Genomic DNA, 18,391 nt, shown 5'->3' with positions numbered 1-18,391 from the left:
GAAAGTCAGGGGATTTGTATAAATATTCGAGAAAATTCAGATTCAAAGTAAACAGGAATGTTTCAACATACCAAATTACACTGATAGCTTCCCAAAGTAATTAAGATTGATACACCTCTAACCCATAACACTTCTGAACATTTAGATTTAAATGTAAAATTGGAATATCATTTTATATTTTAAGCAGAGTTCAACAAAACACATTTCTGGGCTGGCTTAAGGCAGTGCAAAGGCTAAAAATAAAATTTCTATTCGTGATATTTTTCAAAGTTTTTCGATTTGTATATCACAAAGCTATCAAAATGAAAAAGTTTTCTCAGGAAAACATTTTTTTCCGATCATTACTTTTTGAGATATGAGCGCCTGAAGTTTGAATTTTTGGGACAGAACATTTCAAATTTGGTAAGAGATAAATCCATGAGATTTAGAGGATAAATTCTTCATGGTATTGTTGATCTTGTAAAACAAAAATTTTCTGAAAATATCAATTTTGAAGATAGTTATTCAATTTACTAAAAAAATAACTTTCAGTTGAGTTATTTTTGGTAAATTGAATAACTGTTTCAAAAATTAATATTTTCAGAAAATGTTTGTCTTACTAGATCAACAATACCATGAAGAATCCATCCTCCAAATCTCATGGATTTATATCTTACTGAATTTGAAATGTTCTGTCCCAAAAATTCAAACTTCAGGCGCTCATATCTCAAAAAGTAATGATCAGAAAAAAGATTTTCCAGAGAAAACTTTTTCATTTTGATAGCTTGATGATATACAAATCGAAAAACTTGGAAAATTTCACGAGTAGAAAGTTTATTTTTAGCCTTTGCACAGCCTTAAAAAGAGTTGGAAAATCTCTGTACTAAATGTATGTAGCTATAAGAGGAATTACAATCATGAATGAGCCCAATTTTCAAACGCCTTCCTGTCGAAAACTAGTACTTATCATAACGCCTTCGTATATGCATGATAATGCAACGGATGATAATTCACGTGCAACAGATGATTCATCTAGCTTTCAACAGAGCACTTCATTGAAATGCTGTAAATTAACTGATATTTTTGACTTTCAATAAATGCATGATAATGCAACAGAGGATAATGCACATGCAACATATGATTCATCTAGCTTTCAACAGAGCACTTCATTGAAATGCTGTAAATTAACTGATATTTTTGTCAGAATAAAACCGGTTATCATCTATGTAAAATTAGTTTTCCTTGATGATTTGACGTTTTCACTCAACTGAGATGTGAAAGCAGGGTCTGTGTCACACTATGCTACTTAATAAAACTATTTCTCAGTCGCTACTATGGTAAGATCTACGTTATAAAGCCAGAGGAAATGATAGGACAACGGGATTGCCGATTCTCTTTTTCCAACGCTTTCCACATTAGATAGCCGCTGATTTGCTAAAAACCCTTACTAGTCTAGAATGAGATTCACTAAACATTGGTTTGTCATCCTTGTCTGTAATTAGACAACGCATATATCTCTATCCTTTTCTAGATCCCAGATCTAGCAATGTTTCCAAATCGTTTCTATGCTAAGAAGAAATATAATAGACTACCAGAATATTTAATCTCAATTAAGAAAATTTCTTATCCAATTTCCAAGCTCTCGATCAAAGACCAGGCCATTCCTGGATAGATCGCGTCAGTCAGTATATTTCAACATGAGAAAAAACACTGGTTTTTTATTGGTTTTATGTCATCATAAATTTCAATGGTAAATAAAATGTATTTGAAATTCATCATTATCAATAAGAATCAATAATTAATATTAGATCAGACATAAGCCTACCGGGATGACTTAAATCACAGCTATCAATAACTATAGAAGGTAGTGGAAACCAAAAAACGACAACAATGTGTTCCTATAATTCCCACTGACAATACCGTGGATTTCAATATGGGTGAATCAGACTGGACTTACTAGTCTAGGTCTACTCGCCAGCTGCTAGTAGATCAGATACAAAACTCAATGGCGCGCTTTAGTAAATCTAAAAATTATTGAACATGTGAATAATTTAAAGCTAACTAATTCCACCATTGGTTTATTAGCTTAATGTAACATAATCTTTAGGTTGGGTTAGGTTGATCCAGCATTACTTTAAAACAATTTCGAGCTGAGTGAGATTAATTTCATTTTCAATTAATTTCATTTCAAATGAGATGACACTTCATAAGTCAATTAATATAATTTTTAAATAGAGAACACGATCATAATTTTTTACATGAAACTGTTTTCGGTAAGTTCAGTTTTTCCCATTTCCATCCAAAATTACCTTCAAACTATGTAGAACCACATCATAGATATTGGCGGATTTTCTTAGTCTCTTAATATAGGCCTACATAAGACATGCCGACAAAACTAATTTTTGACAGAAATATTGGAAAGTATAATCGGTTAAGCAAGGCATTATGTACAACGTACACTATGACTGGGGGCCTCAATTGGACACCAGCAAGTGAACTTTTTATTCAATATTATTTATTAGTATAGGCTAATACTAATGAATTAGGCTATAGTATTTTGTATATGTTATCAATATTATGAATATTTATTATTCGATATTTATTAGTATGATACTAATGAATTATAGTATTTTGTATAAATGTTATCAATATTATTAATATTTATTAGTATAATACTACGGTAATGAATTATAATATTTTGTATGTGTTATCAATATTATAAGGTTTGAATGTGAATTCATACTAAGGATTCTGTCTTGTTGATTTTTAATACAACTATAACCATACCTATGGGATTTCCTTACAAGAAAACATTCTAATCAATTAATAGTCTAAAAACAATACAAAAACTTGTAGTAACCTTTTATTAAAACATTTTAGATTTTATTAATTTGAATAAAGTAGCCCATATAAGTGAAGTGTTTTAATTCTAATCAATGTTTCCGCTTTTGAACAAGTGGTTTCTACACATCTTCAATAATTTTCAACACTTTAAATTCCGGATTTGAATTTGAATTTTTATCATGCCTTCCTCCAAAATTGATGCAACATTATAATGCAATTCAGCACAGAGTATAATTTTTTATTACCGGGGATAGAAAATACAACACAAAACTAAATATAAAACAAAACGATTAGTAAACATTTATTGAAAATTTATTTTTATTACCTGACGATGGTGTGATCACCGAAACTAGTAACCTAGTTACAATTTGTATTCTTGTTTTATTATTTTATTCATTTTAAAGTGTACTATAATTCAATTTTATAAATACAAGAAAGTAGCCTTGAATTCATTCATTTAAAAACACATTCGATGTATCAACAAGTTAGGCTAGTTATGAATTCATTATAGTTTGTGATTATTCAGAGATGAATTCAGATAAATCAATTGATTTTACTTGAAAACTGCTAAACTTGGAAATTTTACTTTCTGCATCAATCTGAATCAAATCCCTGACATGTCTTATACTATAGTGCGGTCCACGTTATAATGACAGTATTTGATCAACTTTGGTTTTGCTATCCTTGTCTATCATTCGACAAAGCCGGTGTTACTATCCTTTTCTAGGTTCACAACGATGCCAATTATGTTTTTGACAATGTAGAAATATAATTAATTAATGCAGAGAATCGGCATCGCTATTCTTCTATCTGTATCCACTGCCATTATAACGTGGACCTCACTATACCAATCATTGCTTGATTATGTAGTGCTGTTTGACAAAATGAAACTAAACTAAGCTATTCAGTGCGCAATATGTATAAATACATATTAAATATTAGTAAATTTACTAAAGAATTATGCTATCAGAAGGACTTGTTGAAATAATGTGAGATTTTCAAAGATATTTGAATAAACAACTTACAAATTTATGAGAGATGTTGACTGAACGCAGATGCAATGCACACTGAAGCTTGGAGCACAGTGCTGTGTTACTTTATAGGCGCAGGGCCTCTCCACCTGGGGGTGGGGGGTGGTAAAAGGGGTGAGCAATGGCAATGGGCAGAGGGGTATTGGCGGGGATAGAGGGGTGGTATTGCACTGACAGAGATATCAAATCTGTCATCAACACAGGTTCAACCAATTTCCATGGTAGTATACTAATATACACAACTATAGTAGCCTACTTGAATGGATTTATAATTATTAAAATGTATCCTCATATCTGGAAACATCAGCATTGCAATTGAAGTTGAGTTTTCTGGTTTGGAGGGCTGGATTTGTTGATTTTTTTAGAAAATAACACTTGAATCGAGTAAAAGGTGTTTGAAAATATGAAATACAACACTGATTTATAGAGAATAGCGATTGAATCAAGTAAAACGTTTTTGAAAATGTGAAATACAACACTGATTTATAGTTGTCTTACTTTATCATATGGGCATTGTTTCATCTTATAAAAATCGAGAAAAAAACCATGGAAGAGGTACTGTCAAGTGATTAAACAAACCTTGTTCAGACCAATTACCCAGTGAATATTATTTCTTTATAATAAACTTTTATTCATAAAAATTTGAGAGAAAGACAGTTTTGGGCTAAGCCTCTAGTCTTCTCCCAATCATATTATTGTATAACTTATTAATTTATGTTTGTCAATAAATGAAATGAATAATTATCTTCAAATCTTCCATTTCTAAGTGGCTTATTGATAAGAGTTTGTAGCCTACAACATTAATGTATTTTTCAAAAAAGATAGGCTACTTGTGATCTGCTATTGCAATCAAATACAGTATGTGGTATGTTTGACAAATTTATTTTTCATGTAGAAAGTTTGCTTTAATAACTCGATCCATCCAGGTCTTTGATCGAGAAATTGGATATAATTATGTTACTAAAGGTTAAATGTAGGTACTTCTAGCAAATAAAGGAGCCATTAAGTGAATTTTAGTAACGAGGAATTGAATTACAGTTAGCCTATATACTGAATTGAGTTGAATACGGTGGTGCACTTTCTACTTTGCAAGTAATTTGCTATCCTTGTCTCAAACAAAATCAGTGTGTCTTTCGTTTAGGCCTACAATAAGTATTCAGATTATAACATTTTTAATAACATTGACGTTCCTGAACTACATACCGATGGGAATTGGATGGTAGTCTCAAACGGTGTAGAGTAGGTTATTATTTTAAAAATATAAACTACATACGGCAGACGTTCATAAAATGAATTGGTCAGTGCGAAGGAATATGAGATTTAGTTGAAAATCTGGGTTTGACTACTTTGGGACAACTTTATTTTTCAACACAACTGAAGATAGGTTACACAAGTTTATGAAACCCTGATTCATACAAGTGAAGCTGTCAATTATATCAACATTGAGAGGTAGGCCGGAAAACTGTCAAGGTGGCTGATTGACAGAAGCTATTACTGTGTCAATGATTTCCTTGGGGATAGCTTTGAGGGACTGTGATGCCACGCCATCTTGATTATCAAGTTTAAAGTTTTTCATTTTTTGACGCGATCTATCCGGGAACACCTGGCTAACGATCAAGACTTTGGATATATTGGATATATTAACTTCAATTTAATCATAAATGTGGGTTATACACGAACATTTTGTATGATAAATCTGTTTAATCGTAAGTGTACAGTGTTTTTCACTGAAACGGTCAAAAACGAAGCGTAGAACCGTAATAGCACAGCACACTGAATAAAACTTCGTCAACATAGCTTCACAGTATATACAATGGTTTCTGCTCGTCATGTGCAGGTTAGATCTGTTGGATCTAGCAGAGGTATTGCCTGGTTCTGGTGCCGGCTTCACACTTTTGCCGTGAGTGGCTACTTGCCACCGCTCGCCTTCAATTAGATTTTAGTGGAGACGAGCTAAGGCAAGTGGCTTCTTACCACTGATCGTGATAGGGTACTTTTCTGGTCACATTGTAGAATAGATGACAAGACAAACGTGAGCCATTCTGCCAGATATTTGGAAAGCGACTTGAAAAGAGTGTGACCTAAGAACAATTAGCTGAGATCCAATCATCCATTAGTCCTCATGCCCTACACTCTACCAATTTATCTAACATGTTTCTACACTAATGCATAGGAATAATAATGCGATGACATATTTACTCACCTTGCTTGCAACAATTTACTAGCTGGTTCCAGTTCCAGAACTCAAAGAATCACAAATTCACTCGCGCACTGTCAATTCTAGCAGCAATTTATATTTTCAAGCATTAAAACTGTTCATAAACTTCGAGGCTAGTATGATGAAAAATGTATACACCATAAAAACGTACCAGTTTACAACACGCTGTGCTACCGTTTGAAACACTTTTGGATGGTTAGGCTAGCAAAATTGGGCCACAGGAGTGTCCTAGAAGATTCAAATTGGAACTGCTCTTGTTTGTTTGCTAGAGAATTTTATCTCAGATAGACTGAATAATTATACTACAATCTGTTCCAATTTAAAACATTACAAAAACAAAACTTCCACACCCATTTCAAAATCTAATCTAGCGGTATTATCATTCAATTACAACGAATAATATGACATGAGCTATATGCTACTGTACCATTCCATTCCTCAAGTTGAAGGTTGTAAACCATTCTTTGGAAATTTCAGCTTCAATCAAACACTTCCAACAAAATAAACATTGCTTTTAATATGATCAGATATATTCAAAATCGTTTAATTACATAGCCGCCTACGTCACTACAGAAAGATAGTTCCACTACACATATCAACTAATAACTCAACAATTGTCTATCATTTAGAAACCTTTCCACTTCAAACACTTGCAAATTTTTGTCCAAAAATAATCGAGATCGTACAACAAATTACGGTACCAGACTGTGAATGATCGCTCAAAATTAGTATCTTATTCCACTCCCATTCCAGAAGAAATTACTACTCCCAAAGCAACTCCCACTCTAGACTTGTATATAGGTGCATGCTGGGAGATCCGTAATCGTTTCTTTACACCGAGCATGAGCAAAGTGTTGCTGATTTAATTCTAGTCTCAAACAGGGCACTTATATTATTTTCATATAATAAGAAGAACTGTTTGATATTACAAAGAGCGACAATCAAAAGCTATTGATATTTTTAATTTGTAAAAAAGCTAAAACTTGGAACATATAGTAGAATTGAGAGTGCAATCCAAGTGAATCTAACTATTCTATAATGTGATTGTAATTTTTACCTAAAATATAGTAAAATAACAAGACTTTCACATTGTTGATAATTCACACTCGATTCCTATTCAAATTCTTAGCTCTATTTAAATAATGTATAGTATAAAATTCTCAATCAAGTAATTTACAAGAGTGGTAGCCATGCAAACTAGTCCGGCATATCTGAAAGCGGGTAAATTTAAACGTAGTTCTCTGTCACTGTCAATATATTATATTGGTTTGGAATTATTTTAGTTTGGCAATCAAAATTTGGAAGTGAATGTACCTACTCTTCCTGGGAATTAAATTGTATCATATTCATTACTACAAAAATAGCAACTGAAAAAAAATGTTAACAGAAAACACTTGTTAATTAACAGTTAATGTTCTTACTTTTCATTAAAGCACTAGTAAGATCTGCGCCCAATTGCTAATAAACTATCAAGTTAATGTTTTATGAAATATCTTTGACCAGCTTTTGATTCAAAGATTTGATTTTCTATGAGATTTTTAAAAATATTAAAGATGACCCATTACTATTGGAATAATTGTATAAATTTATAAGGCATATTTTTTATTCTTTCAGGTTTTCCAGGGAATAGTCCTCAGACACTCCTGGAGGTGTGTTTCAGATAAACAACCCCCTGTGAGGTTGTTCTAGTTAATGAGAATCAACAATTAATGCACTACCGTACCTGACCTCTTTTCCAGGTTGATTGGGTCGATGTCAAACGAGGACACCGACAGAAGAGGACTCTTCTAAAGCAGGGCTCTCCAACCTACGGCCCGCGGATAGATTTTGTTCGGCCCGCCGAGAGTTATTGTTACAGATTTGAAAAAAAAAATATTTATACACATTTGACAACAGCTGTGAGTTCAATACTCTTCTCTTACCAGCCACTCCATTTCTTAATAAGAGTAAAATTAGCTGTAAACAAGCAGCGATCAACCATTGTGAGATATTAGCAAATGGTCTGCACGGACTGTACATGTCTCTCCCAGAAAAAGACTCTAAAAACATTAAAAAAAACATGCTCAAGCTATGTTTTCTCTTTCTGGATCTACCTACAAGTGTGAGCAGACATTTTCAAAAATGACGTTTGTTGAATCCATATACATATCTTCCTAGTCAGATGAACATTTGAAAACAATTTTTATGATCGGAACCACACAGTTTGATCCTAAATGGGCGGACATTTCAAGTGGAAAAAAATGGGATCTTCTCACTAAATATAAGTATTCTCTTTTAGTTTGGTAACTTTCTGTGAGCTCGTGTATTGTCAAGTTGTCTTATTACTATAAAAAGTTATTAGCATTTTGTTTAACTTGCTAAATTCATGCATTGTCAAGCTTTCTTATGACCTTTTTACACTCAATAAATTGGACTTTGTATTGAAATGAGATGAATTGGTTTGTTTCTTCCAGTGTTTTAATTAAACCTACTTTAAACTCCTCATATTATTTTAATGGAAATATAATAATTTTACACCCCCCAAATCCCCCGTTGTGTGTGCCCCACAAGTCAAATTCCACGTACATCCTTGTTATTGGCCCTTTTAAATTTCCAAGAATTAACAATGTGGCCCTTAGATAAAAAATGTTGGAGACCCCTGAGGCGACCGTAGAGGCGACAGTTGAGGACTCTTTAATTTTTGCACAGCCCCGACGGTTGAGGACTGCGACCTTAGAGGATCGAAAATCAGTCCTTAAATGCCGCAGTCCTCCTCGACTGTCTCCTTCCCCTAGTCAGAACAGTAACTTAACTAACCTCACATACCTGTAGCGATATCAACTTTTAAGTCAACAGCCTGACAAGACAGAAAGTTTTATCTCACTATACCTAGATATATCTTAAACGGCCATCGATTGAAGTTAATAAAAAGGAAAATTCATCACTGATCCCTCAACTAAATCACACTTCCAACCAATTTTATTTTCATTGCAAGTTGCAATAATATAAATTTAATTAATAATTTCATTATAATAGAATTTGAAGACTGACCCCACCATTATATGCTACTATACTCTATAAAATAGCTTGAACCAGGTAATGGAAGCCAAAAAATACTATGTGACTTACAGTTTAGAGGAAAAACAAAAGCAGTCTTGGAATAATTATGTATTTATTAAAGAAAGAACAGAAATTGAACAAACAATTATTATTGAAGTGTACAAAAAATTATTATAGTGTTTCAAAAGTTCTGATTGAAGTCTACAATGTGAACTTTAAATACTTATCTCTTAAATACTTGATCATAATTCACAGAACAAAATAGCAAGTGGACCAAAAGTAAGCTAAGTACAGCTTATATTATCTAAAGATTTTGTACATTATACACAATATTTTACAAGCCAGTATTATTGTTGACTATATTCTTAGTAAGAATTAGGATATCCATTTGGATTCGATTAACAATTTGAGACAAAACTTCCAAATATTTTATCCCATAACTAATCATTTGTTGAATTACACGGTAATCCCTTTACAATTTTCATTTTTTCTACATTTTATAATAAAATGTCAACTTACTGGATTCTAGATAATTTTCGAGGTACAAAATCATTTTCCAAAATACTAAATATTTTCTCACAAATTTTTAAGGCATCATAATACATTTTTTCTCACAAATTTTTAAAGCCTCATCAAATATTATATTTTGGAAAGTAGGCAAGGAAAATGCTTGAAATTTTAGTAATTTTTGTACAACTGAACACTTTTAGTTCTTTTCTGTACAAAATAGTAACTTGATTAATCTCGTATATTTGAGAATATGATGAAAGTAAGCTACTTTTGGACCACTCTGAAACGATTTTAATATACAAAATATATTTTTTTCATAATTATAGGTAATGAAGTATTATTACCATCTCATAAATCACAATGTTACTGTAAAGTGTAATGCTCTTATTACAAATGTAACGGTTAAGAGCGATTACACGTAGGGTAACTTAATACAAGGTAACAATAATAATACGGTAACTTACTCTAACAAAATAAATAGTGTGTGTACTTGTCTTCTTTATAAGTGAAAATTCGATTACACATTTTTGTATCCAACAGTTGAAAACGGAAAAGCTTGAAGTCATAAAGCCATTTTCAAATGCACTCTTTTCAACCAGTTAAAACATTTCAACTTAAAATAGAGGCAAATTCACCGAATTTTGAGAGCACTTGGTTAATTAATTGCCCGTTTCCATAATCTAAAATCTCAAGAATAAGTCTATTAGAGATTAAATCACAAGAATAAGTCTCATAACTCATTAGCTGTTCCTGTTTTAAAGCTTTCATAACAAAGCATGAAATGGAGATCCACCATGAACTCATGAGCTAAACCAAAATATTTGAATGTGATAAATAATAGTAATTAATATTTCTGTATTGGAAACGGGCATCAAGTTTACAAGTGATGGATACCTCGAAGTAATATTATAAAGCTTGAGAAAACAAACGAAAACTTATAAGTGAGATAAGGTTGGATGGTTTACAATCAACTCAACAGTTATTACACAACTATGGAGCTAACAGAATCTTAAAATTAGGGTACGGTTTCTTGTCGCTATAATATTCATCATAAAATGAAATTTTAAGATTATTGATACAATATTTTTTACTGAGAATACTTCTCATTACGTACTAGTACTTAAGGAGAAAATACTGGGGTCATAAAGAGTAAGAGTTTCTGTACTTGAGCGATACTGTTTTCTATTATCTGATTCTCCTTTCAGATAACATCCATTATAAATAATCTGAGACAACGTTGGAACCTCACAATTAACTTACAAATATAAAAAATTGTTCTCAGTGACGGTGAAATCGAACACTAATTTGGAGTTGATGGAATAGACCAGGTTATAAATACTTGAATGTGACACTAAAAATAAGCATAGAACAGTACTTTAGAGAGAAGGTGCATAATGCAAAATAATGGCGAAATATTGGTTGGAACAACGTAATTAATATTCTTACTACTAAGACTGTTTTAATGACCATATATTAGGCTAAATATTGGATGAAACAAAGTAATTAATAGTATAATGGCTAAATCTATTTTATGTGCCATATATATTAGGCTAAATATTGGCTGGAACGAGTTAAGTCTTATGGCTGAATCTATCTTATTATCTTATTGCTTGTTGTAGGGCAGTTGTATGTAATGTAACAAAAGTGTAAAGATGAAAAAATGTTACTAAGAATAATTGAATGCAGAAACTAAGAAATTTACAAGTGTTATTTAAGAAAGAACATAAAATTTGTTGTATTAACAAAGACAGAAATAGAAGTCGGATGAAACAGTTTTCTAAACAAACAATGAATCTTAAGATTTTCTAAAAAAATATTAAGAGATTTCTACAGATGATTGATGATAGATTACGAAATTTTATGGCTTTAGAAGTTATTAAAAATATTTCTTTTTGGTATGATGCATGATTGCAAATGGCAGCAGAGATCAATATATGTTTGGACTTGCTATACGGAAATATTGCAGATTGGAAGGGCCTGATATCAAAATACGGAAATATTGCAGATTGGAAGGGCCTGATATCAAAACTACTAGGAATGATTCAGAAGCAAAAGGAGGAACCGTCAAAATATATTCATTATAACAGTCCAAAATTGAAACTGGTAAGAAATAAATGTATAAGATAGCTAAGTACGAGATTATGTTGTTCTGAGAATTTTCTACAATCCTATATCAATAGAACACTTTTACAATCATATAACTACAGTATTTATCTTATTTATTATGCAGTAAATAATCTTTCTAGTTTTATTCAAACTAATATAAAATAATAAGTTAGGAAGCTCGCCGATGTTTGAGCAGTTGAACATTATCAACATTGAATAAAGGCACTGCCATAAATAGCACCTGCAATCTCACTATCATTTCAAAGATGAAAATTTTAAGTATTTCGTAGAGTTGGCTAGTTTGATTAGCAGTCTACTCAAATTAGATTCGATATAACCATCAAGACACCTAATTAACCACCAGTTTCGAACAGAAATGTTCTTACAATTCTACCAACATAAAAACTTGACCACCAGTTTCCAACACAAATGCTCTTACTATTCGACTAACATTATAAAAATAAAACTTTGTTTCAAAAATGTAACTAAAAGTTTCCAACACAAATGTTCTTACAATTCTATTAACAGTACGAGAATAGAACATTGTTTCAAAAATTTAACCATCAGTTTCTAAAACAAATGTCATCACTATTTGACTAACATTATAAGGATGAAACATTGTTTCAATAATTTAACCACAGTTTCCAACACAAATACTCTTCCTATCCGTCTTACATTATAAAAATAAAGCATTGCTTCAATAATTTAACCACAGTTTCCAACACAAATGCTCTTACTACTTGACTTACATTATAAAAATAAAGCATTGCTTCAAAAATATAACCACCAGTTTCCAACACAAAATGTTCTTACAATTCTACTAACATTATGAGAATAGAACATTGTTTCAATACTTTAACCACAGTTTCCAACACAAATACTCTTCCTATTCGACTTACATTATAAAAATAAAGCATTGCTTCAAAAATATAACCACCAGTTTCCAACACAAAATGTTCTTACAATTCTACTAACATTATGAGAATAGAACATTGTTTCAATACTTTAACCAACAGTTTCCAACACAAATACTCTTCCTATTCGACTTACATTATAAAAATAAAGCATTGCTTCAAAAATTTAACAACAGTATCCAACACAAATAATAGGAATACTCTTCCTATTTGACTTACATTATAAAAATAAAGCATTGCTTTAAAAATTTAACCACAGTTTCCATCACAAATACTCTTCCTATTAGACTTACATTATAAAAATAAAGCATTGCTTCAAAGCTTCAACCACCAGTTTCCAACACAAAATAATGTTCTTACAATTCGACCAACATTATAAGAATGAAACATTCTTTCATAGCTTCAACCACCAGTTTCCAGCGCAAATGTTCTCACTTTTCAACTATTATTATAAGAATAAAATATTTTTTTCAAAAACTCAGCTCTAGATACAAAAATTGTGCCTCAGTCTCATTTATATTTGGCGGGAATGAACACACTTTCCATAATGGTCTCATCTCGAAGTCACTAGTATTTTGGTAACTCACAAATGAAATTGTGGAGAGGGATTGAGAGTATCCCTGCCATTGTAATTCCAATTGAATCAGAAAGAGTGACAACTCCCATGGCAAATTCACGCTTGTCTTCAACCACCTGAAAAACAGAGAAACATTAATCAAGGTTTACTAGCCTTCCTAGATAATAATATGAATTTTGGATAGATATCTATAGTCATTTTTAATTTGTTAATTTTATTGAATTCTAAGTCACCTCTATGAAGATTAAGTCACCTCCATGGAGATTTAGTCACCTCCATGGAGAATTAGTCACCTCCATGGAGATTTAGTCACCTCCATGGAATGGGTTATCCATGGAGGTGACATTCCCTCATTGTTCATTCCAGATAAACATAACCCTCAAAGTATGTTAATAAGTAAACATACAATTTTGATTATAATAATTTTAAATTAGTTAAAACTACATAATTTTATTGAATTCCAAGTCACCTCCATGAAGATTTAGTCTCCTCCATGGAGATTTAGTCACCTCCATGGAATGGGTTATCCATGGAGGTGACATTTCCTCATTGTTCATTCCAGAGAAACATATCCCTCAGAGTATGTTGATAAGTAAATATACAATTTTAAATATAATAATTATAAATTTGTTAAAACTACATAATTTTATTGAATTCCAAGTCACCTCCATGGAGATTTAGTCACCTCCATGGAGATTTAGTCCCCTCCATGGAATGGGCTAACCATGGAGGTGACAATTCCTCATTGTTCATTCCAGAGAAACATAACCCCCAAAGTATGTTAATAAGTAAACATACAATTTTGATTATAATAATTTAAAATTTGTTAAAAACTACAAAATTTTATTGAATTATAAGTCACCTCCATGGAATGGGTTATCCACGGAGGTGACATCCATGGTGGTGACATTTCCTCATTGTTCATTCCAGAGTATGTTAATAAGTAAACATACAATTTTGATTCTTTTGATTATAAATTTGTTAAAACTACATAATTTTATTGAATTTCAAGTCACGACTCTAGTCCCCGCGTCCTCACGACTGTGAGACTGAGTCGAGCGTCGACTCGACATGTTGGTCGAGCCTCGACTTGAGTTGCTTAGTACCGTGCATTTTTAATGAAAGTGAGGTTATGTTTTATGAAAGTGATGTTTATCATTTTAGATAAGACAATAATAAGAATTAAATAAGGCAATATATTCATAATAAATATTATAAAAATTTGTTACATGCGCAGAAGTGACGAATTGGATCTCATATTTTTAAATAATGAGAGGTTAGAAAATGGAGTAGCATGAAACTGAAGTAGTGACAATGAGCAAGGAAGTCGTAAGGTCGAGCGAGAGACTGGAGTATCCTCGACTGGAGTCGAACGATTTGAGTCGAGCTAGTGAGAGTTGAGCCTTAAGGTGCGTACAGATATACGCGCCGCGAACATGAGCAATTCACTTTTAATCAGCTGACTATATCTGTATTTTTACAGAATCGGTAAGATACACATATAAAAAGCTTGGCATCAGCTGATTAAAAGTGAATTGCTCATGTTCGCGGCGCGTAAATCTGTACGCACCTTAAGAGTAAATAATACAAACCTCGATATTCATTTTGTACAGCGTATTCACATAGGATGCTCCTCCCAACAAGCCTTCCCATACTATAATGAGCATAACAAGCAGCATATGTGGCATGAAGAAGTAGATGGTCTCAGTAAAAAGCAGTATCAGATTCAATCCCTGAAAAATAACAGCAAGTCAAATCTTCATTGCCATAAAACATTACACAACATAAAAATGAAATTTGGCAAAGAGCAGTAGAAATTCTATGAGTTAAACATCTAGATAGCATTACATTATGAAATTGGATAAACTTTGTGTTATGAACCATTTTATAAGTTTGTATGAGCTAAACTTCTAGAAAAAATTACATTCTGAAATTAGATAAACTTTCTGTCATGAACCATTTTATAAGTTAGTGAAATAGTATGTCATGATAAATTATTGTATTCACAAATATGACATGGAACATATTTTTATTGTTAATTTTGTTTATACAGTATTGATAAGAACAATTCAATTTCAATTCAATTCAATTTATCCCATAAAAAAAATACATCAATAAAACATTTACATTACAATTCAATAATAAATATTCAATTCAATTTATCCCATCAAAAAAATACATCAATAAAACATTTACATTACAATTCAATAATAAATATTTTCAGGAAATAAATATTCTCCCACATAGACTATTGGTCCGTGTGTGGGGGAATTATTCTTATCTATAATAATTATAAAATACAAAATCCTGCAGAATTCTGCCTTAATATTATTCTCACTTAACTATCACAATATTGGAAATATATAAAGAAAAATAAATATATATCACTAATAGGGTTTTTTTTAATAAACAGAGCATGATGCAGTGGGTTTTTCTTATTAATGATTACAATAGTATTATGTTGGAGTACCTATCTCCTAAAGTTTTTAAGTTACTTATTATAATGTTCAGAGTGCTGCATCACAGTACCAGAGTTAACAGAGTTTGAATCAGGATCTACATATAAGGCGAGTTTATGAAATTATAATTACAACAATTATAAAAATTATTATAATCTAATAAATGAAGGAAATGAGATTGAACCGGCATGTGATTAGCGTTGATTTCATACACAAATGATGATAACAACATGTGTATGAAGATCAATTCTTGAAGTAACATAGAAAACAAGATAACAGTTTAGTTTCTAGAAGTTTTTAGATGAACTCATAAGCAATTTTTATTAAAAAGTGGTTGACAATTTCAAATTAGTGTTTTCATTATGGAAAAGTACCACAACATCACTCACAACACAACTGTAAGGTCATAAGCAAAAGTTTGAAGGAAAATAAATAGTAGTTCGTGTTATAAATGATTTCTCTTTCGTAGAGAAATCAAAAATTATTCCCTACATAAATGACTAGGTTTTAGTAAGTTGAACATTAAACATTAGTGAGAAGAATGATATTTTTTGAATAGTTGCTAATTTTATTTCGTTTATTTCCATCTGTATCGCGTTGTTTCAATTTAAATTTAAATTTTGTTAAAATTAAAGTTGCTTTTGTTGATTACGTACATCATAAGATATCTTTCCAATAATTCCCGTACATTAGCAAAAGGTTTATCGAATAATTTATTATTGAAGTAGGCCTGATATCTTCTTTTTTAGCTACAATCATTTGATTGGTAGGCAGTTTTCCATCGTTTTCTGTCCAGAGCTGTACTTCTCAGTTGGATGTAGCTCTGGATCCCTAGATCTTTGGTAACTTGCTTCAAATATTGTAGCCGGGGTCTTCCACGAGCCCCTTATCCAATTATCATATCTTCCAGTATTCTTAACGTGAATTCGTTGCATCTAAATACATGGCCAAGCCAAGAATGGCGTCTGTCCTTTAAAATATGTAGAAGAGATCGCTTTTCCTCAACCCTTTGAAATACTTCCTCATTAGTAATTATATCTGTCCCATTTCCATCAGTTCTATCAGGCAATAGTATATTACGCTACAAGCACAGAAAGTTAGTGTTTACGGTATGAGGACAGTTTCCCGAATGTTATCCGAATACCGTAAACACCTTTCTGAGAGAGTCGTGTACGATATTTTTCGCCACACTACAGATATAGCTGACGCCAAAAAGTTAGGCGGTTTCGTGGGTCTCTTGTGCGTCCCAACAGCTGATGTCAAGTAGAGTTGTCATCTAGCTTGGCTTAGGTGATGATTTTTAAATCAAGAGACAATAAATAGATGCATTGCATCAGCTGTGAGTAGGTTACACCATGTGACCCACGAAGCCCCCTAACTTTTTGGCATCAGCTATATAAGAATAATAAATAGAATAAGAATGTTTTATGAGAGGGGGGAAACTTTGATGTCTCATATCTCAAGAACCAGACATCGTAGGGTACTCAAAGTGGGGTGAAAATTTCCGATCTCACCCTCCTGAACACAATGCACCATATGGCACAGTTGTCCAAACACATTTTCAAAAAATTCCAAAAAGCGGCCGGAAAGGGAACTCTTTCCGGCCTTAGCCGGAAAGAAGCATGTTCTGACGTCAGACGAGAGTCGTCTGCAAACAATGTCTTTCAGATCTACGTAGGGACTGGAAAACAGCTGCGTTCTGTGCAGTGTGGCGAAAAATATTTTTCAAAATATGTTCCTATTAGAACCTTGTTTGCGACGTGGTATCTGAAATTGTAATGCGTTGTTGGGGCCAACAATTTATAATGAGAATAAGCTTATTTTGGAAGAAAACATATTTTTTTAAAGAAGCGATTTTGTAATGTTAAAGTTGATAAAACATTGCAAACTTTGAAGGTTGTTAGAGTTTAGTTTCAGTGTGTAGCTAGTGAAGGCATTTGAAGACTATTGCAGACGAACTAAATTGCAATACCTTCAACTGTACCGTGCTCTAAATGATAAATAATAAAATACTACAAGTATAACTTTTTGATTAATTATTGAAACTAGAATTTATAGCAATCTAAGGCCCGGCTTCACAACAGCCGGTTAAGTTTTAACCGTGATTAATTCCACGAGAACCAATCATAGAAGCCGTCTTTTCAGCCGGTTGCACAACAGCCGGGTAAATTTTAACCGTGACTAATTCCACGAAAATCAATCAGAGAAGAGGTTTTGAAAAGACGGCCTCTCTGATTGGTTCTCGTGGAATTAATCACGGTTAAAATTTAACCGGCTGTTGTGCAACCGGCACTAAGTTTTATAAATTATAGCTATTAGCAGCTAATCACATGGTTTGAATGACAGCTTACAGCTATTTTACTAAACTCAGACTGCTATGTCGTGTCAAAATTAATTAAAAAAAATGTTATCATTAACTAGCAGGGGCCTATTGCATGAGAAAATACGAGCTAATAATATTAGTACCGTCAAACCGGCTAACTTGGGACGGTTTTCAACTTTGACTTAAAATTCAGTTCCATTATTATTTTAATAGTTTATTTCTCCTGTGCTCAAAACTTGGGTCTTTAATAATATATAGAAAATATATACATTCAATTTCATTATTATTCCAACCTGTTCTGGAAAAAAATTGAAAAATTTGGTGTCCCAATTTACCCACAGATGTTGGGTAACTTGGGACACCAATATGATTTGCCTGTAAATAGACAATT

General features: G+C 32.2%; 2 protein-coding genes across 8 annotated transcripts in view; both read right to left on the bottom strand.

Annotated features, from left to right (window-relative positions):
* LOC111052909 (catenin delta-2) overlaps positions 1–6,857 on the bottom strand; it is a gene marked incomplete at its 3' end in the record, with an annotated part of 143,475 nt that extends 136,618 nt beyond the window's left edge. For all 6 annotated transcript variants that reach the window (XM_039442891.1, XM_039442894.1, XM_039442895.1 and 3 more), the window contains 1 exon segment: positions 6,058–6,857.
* Positions 6,858–9,206: 2,349 nt separating this feature from the next.
* The window catches only part of LOC111046309 (battenin), a 59,869-nt gene continuing 50,684 nt past the window's right edge, over positions 9,207–18,391 (bottom strand). Inside the window, exons 8-9 of one of the 2 annotated variants that reach the window (XM_022331831.2) lie at positions 14,811–14,951; positions 9,207–13,334 (exon numbers count right to left, since the gene is read on the bottom strand). In XM_022331831.2, coding sequence (XP_022187523.2) covers positions 13,209–13,334; positions 14,811–14,951 — 267 coding nt within the window. In that variant the 3' untranslated portion in view covers positions 9,207–13,208. The remainder of the gene's footprint in view (positions 13,335–14,810; positions 14,952–18,391) is intronic. The other variant, XM_022331830.2, reaches the window with a different exon arrangement.

Source organism: Nilaparvata lugens, chromosome X (assembly GCF_014356525.2).
Source record: "Nilaparvata lugens isolate BPH chromosome X, ASM1435652v1, whole genome shotgun sequence".
NCBI classification, from domain to species: Eukaryota; Metazoa; Arthropoda; class Insecta; order Hemiptera; family Delphacidae; genus Nilaparvata; species Nilaparvata lugens.
Note: the sequence above shows the minus strand (reverse complement) of the source record. Positions and strands in the feature narration are given on the sequence as shown.